Source organism: Rhincodon typus, chromosome 1, assembly GCF_021869965.1.
Source record: "Rhincodon typus isolate 14 chromosome 1, sRhiTyp1.1, whole genome shotgun sequence".
Lineage (NCBI taxonomy): Eukaryota > Metazoa > Chordata > Chondrichthyes > Orectolobiformes > Rhincodontidae > Rhincodon > Rhincodon typus.
In genome coordinates this window covers 110,692,434-110,695,887 of record NC_063332.1, presented here as the reverse complement: position 1 = coordinate 110,695,887, position 3,454 = coordinate 110,692,434, and the positions used below count along the sequence as shown (strand labels likewise).

General features: G+C 42.1%; 1 protein-coding gene across 3 annotated transcripts in view; it reads right to left on the bottom strand.

The window, feature by feature from the left end:
• paqr3a (progestin and adipoQ receptor family member IIIa) overlaps positions 1 to 3,141 on the bottom strand; it is an 18,320-nt gene extending 15,179 nt beyond the window's left edge. The window contains exons 1-3 of one of the 3 annotated variants that reach the window (XM_048605269.1): positions 2,279 to 3,141; positions 1,758 to 1,946; positions 1,064 to 1,226 (exon numbers count right to left, since the gene is read on the bottom strand). In XM_048605269.1, the coding sequence (XP_048461226.1) occupies positions 1,064 to 1,226; positions 1,758 to 1,942 (348 nt within the window). In that variant the 5' untranslated portion in view covers positions 1,943 to 1,946; positions 2,279 to 3,141. The remainder of the gene's footprint in view (positions 1 to 1,063; positions 1,227 to 1,757; positions 1,947 to 2,278) is intronic. The other 2 variants (XM_048605263.1, XM_048605256.1) reach the window with 2 other exon arrangements.
• Between the last annotated feature and the right edge of the window lie 313 nt (positions 3,142 to 3,454).

The window sequence follows — 3,454 nt, the reverse complement described above, 5'->3', positions numbered from 1 at the left end:
AAAAAAAAAAATCAGTTAACGTTTCAGGTCCAAAATGTTAATTTTGATTTTTTTCTTCACAGATGTTGCCAGACCTGCTGAGCTTCTCCAGCAACTTCTGTTTTTGTTTCTGATTTAAGCATCTGCAGTTCTTTTGGTTTTTATTTGCAAAATATCACTTGCCATTTTTAAAAGCAAATTATATTTAGAAAAATCACCGAATGAATATCTGCAGTTATATTAAATGGTATAACTAGTTAAAGCTATAAATTCAATACTGCATCTCCCCAGACTAGTTTTAATGACTCACCCGCCTGTGTATAGCCAGAAAAAAAACTCACCAACCACTCACTTAGATTACTCCCCAACCCCTCTTTCCTAATTCCCAAGCTTAAACTCTATTGTGATCTGGACTTAGTCACAAACTGCTACCTTTCTGCCTGTTCCACTCATTCCTTATCCAACCCCTAACTGCACCTATTCAAAGTTAAAGTTCTAAACTGGAGAAAGGCCAATTTTGACAGTATTCGACAAGAACTTGCAAAAGTTGATGGGGGAGGAGTGCGGATGTTTGCAGGTAAAGGGATGGCTGGAAAATGGGAGGGTTACTTTAAGCATGCATTAACCATGCATAAACATTTCTATTCATATGAAACTACTCCTCCTGCGACCAAAATGAAGAAGTGATAATAAATACATTTGGCACAGTAAATGTGATATTCTTCTGGTTCTACTAACACAAAACTGTAACAGTTTACTCTATTTAGAGCATTTGAAAGCTACAGTAGTGCAAAAATACTTTTCTTGCTCAGACAGTGTATGGATGGGACACTTTTATAACCTTCATCAACATATGCTACCTGGGTCAATTGCAGAATAGGCACCATTATTCTGTCTCATGGCAACTGATAGTGAGATGATATTGAGATGGTCTCTTAAGAGGGGTACTAGTCAGATTCCAGTTGGGAGTGACAATAAAATTACTGGAGTATCCACTGCTCATGGAAGGAAGAAAAAATGTGCAATCTGACATTCCTTTAAAATATATATTTCTTTAATGAACAAAGATTTCTAAATTACTTGCCTGGAAGCAGAAGAGACATATGGAATATATAACATAATCATCCCTAGAGGCACTTGCCGCAGGAAGTACAGTGGTCATGTCATAAATGCCAAGACTGAAAAACAGGAAAAATCCAAGTAGATGACTCCAAATATTCACCGTCTCATTAGAAAGGATGAAAAGACTGTAGAAAAAAGTATCATATTATTGCAATGTAAAATACAAGTGCAATTATTTGAGTTAAAAACAACAATTTCCTAAATCAAAAACATATTGCTGGAGAAACTCAGTAGGTTTGAAAGCATCTGTGGGAAGAAAGCAGAGTTTACATTTTGTGTCCAGTGACTCTTCTTCAGAACTTGCTGAATTTCTCCAGCAGTTTCTGCTATTTTGGTCTCAGATCTCCAGCATCTGCGGTTCTTTGTTTTAATTTTTTAAATCCTCTGGAGAGGTAAGTAAAATATCTTCGCACACATGGTAACATTTTGTACATTTATCATTTCAGATACATTGCATTTATCAAGTTTCTAATAAATAATATTTTCATGATTGGCACCAGATCTTTAATACTTCCAGATTAGTTAATAAAATGCAGTTTACAATTTTGTTTGAGGGATAATGATTGAATTGTATTCTGGAAATACATTTCGATACAAAACATGTATAAAAACTAATATAAAAAGGAAGAACTTACTTATTTCAATTTATAATTTACCTTTTCAAGCATAATTTTGAAGGTAGATAAGCTCTATATCCATCTGTAATGTAAGGATTATCCTTAAGGAAGGATGGAATTTGTTCATACGTGTACAGGCGGATGCCTCGTGGTACAAGAACAGGCCAATATTGGTAGTTTCCTAATTCAATATAGTGGGCACTTTTAAGCAACTTCTGAGGCATGGTGCTGGAAATTACGGAGAAATGTAAAAAAACACATCAGGATTTTATAACAGATGATGAATGTATGATTAAACCAATAAGATCCATTTAACAACACCATATGAGTGATTAAAGGCTGCTCCATTTGATTAAAAAAAGGTAGTTTCATAAAATTACAAGAATCTCCATTAGGCATCTGTTTTACACACATTAGCAAATATTCAGTAATACTTTTCACCTGGACATATTTTATCTTATTTAAAATCGACATTGTGCAAACATGCTAGACGGTGCTGCAATCTTATATGTTATAAGCTTGAATATTTCCTAATGATATAAACTAGTGATATTTCTTACCTTACGCTTACGAAAATTAGTTCAACAAAGTAAATGTTCCATCGAGAAACGCTCCATCAAGTGTATATAAAACTGCTCAAAAACAACCCATTGTAAATTATTTAAACAACGTTTTTAAAATCAAGTCCCACGACAACTTCTCTGAGGGAGTTAACGCTGTCAGTCAGAGTCCACAGCAAGACTTTCTAACCCACCCTCTCAGCATGACTCCACCTTCAACCGCCAGTGAAAGCTGAGAGGCTGACCGATAACTAATTACCCGGGGCGAGGGAAACCTGCCGGGACTGACTTATTAACCAGTTGGTGCCGTCACCCGTCCGTTTGGAAATGGGGAAAGTTTCACCCGGTATTTCACAGACCCCGCCGCCGAGACATCGTCACCCGGAGGGAGGGACAGGGGCTGGGAGTGAGTGAGGGCCGGGAGCGGGGACAGAGACAGATGGTGACAGTGAGGGCCGAGAGCGGGGACAGACGGTGACAGTGAGGGCCAGGGCCGGGGCCGGGACAGGGAGCGGGGAGCGGGGAGCGGGGACAGAGGGTGACAGTGAGGGCCGGGGCCGGGGACAGAGACAGAGGGTGACAGTGAGGGCCGGAGCCGGGGCCGGGAGCGGGGACGGGGATGAGGACAGACGGTGACAGTGAGGGCCGGGGCCGGGGCCGGGGACGGGGACAGACGGTGACAGTGAGGGCCGGGAGCGGGGACCGGGGACAGACGGTGACAGTGAGGGCCGGGAGCGGGGACCGGGGACAGACGGTGAAGACCAGGCCCAGGCCTTGAACCGGATACAGTTCATGTGGGGACTTCCGGCTAAACGGTTCTACCCCCGGGAGCAGGGGTAGGCGGGGGGAGAACCATCGATCAGACCCCAGGGGGGTGGGGGTCAGGGGTCAGTGGATCAGATCCTGGGAGGTGGGGTTAAGGTTCACCCTCGGTCAGACCCGGGGGTCGGGGGTCAGGGGTTACTGGATCAAACCCTGGGGGGAGCGTCCTCGACACCTGATCGCTATTTCATCGCTTTCTTCATTGACTCTGTTTAAGAAATGGCACAAAAAATATTTTCTTTGATGATTTGTATGACCTCAGAATTTTTTTCTCTGAAACGTTGCTGTCACCAAGTTTAGGTTGCCTGGCCTGTTATTCACCCTTTTTCATTATGGTACGTCTGTCCTTTAGTC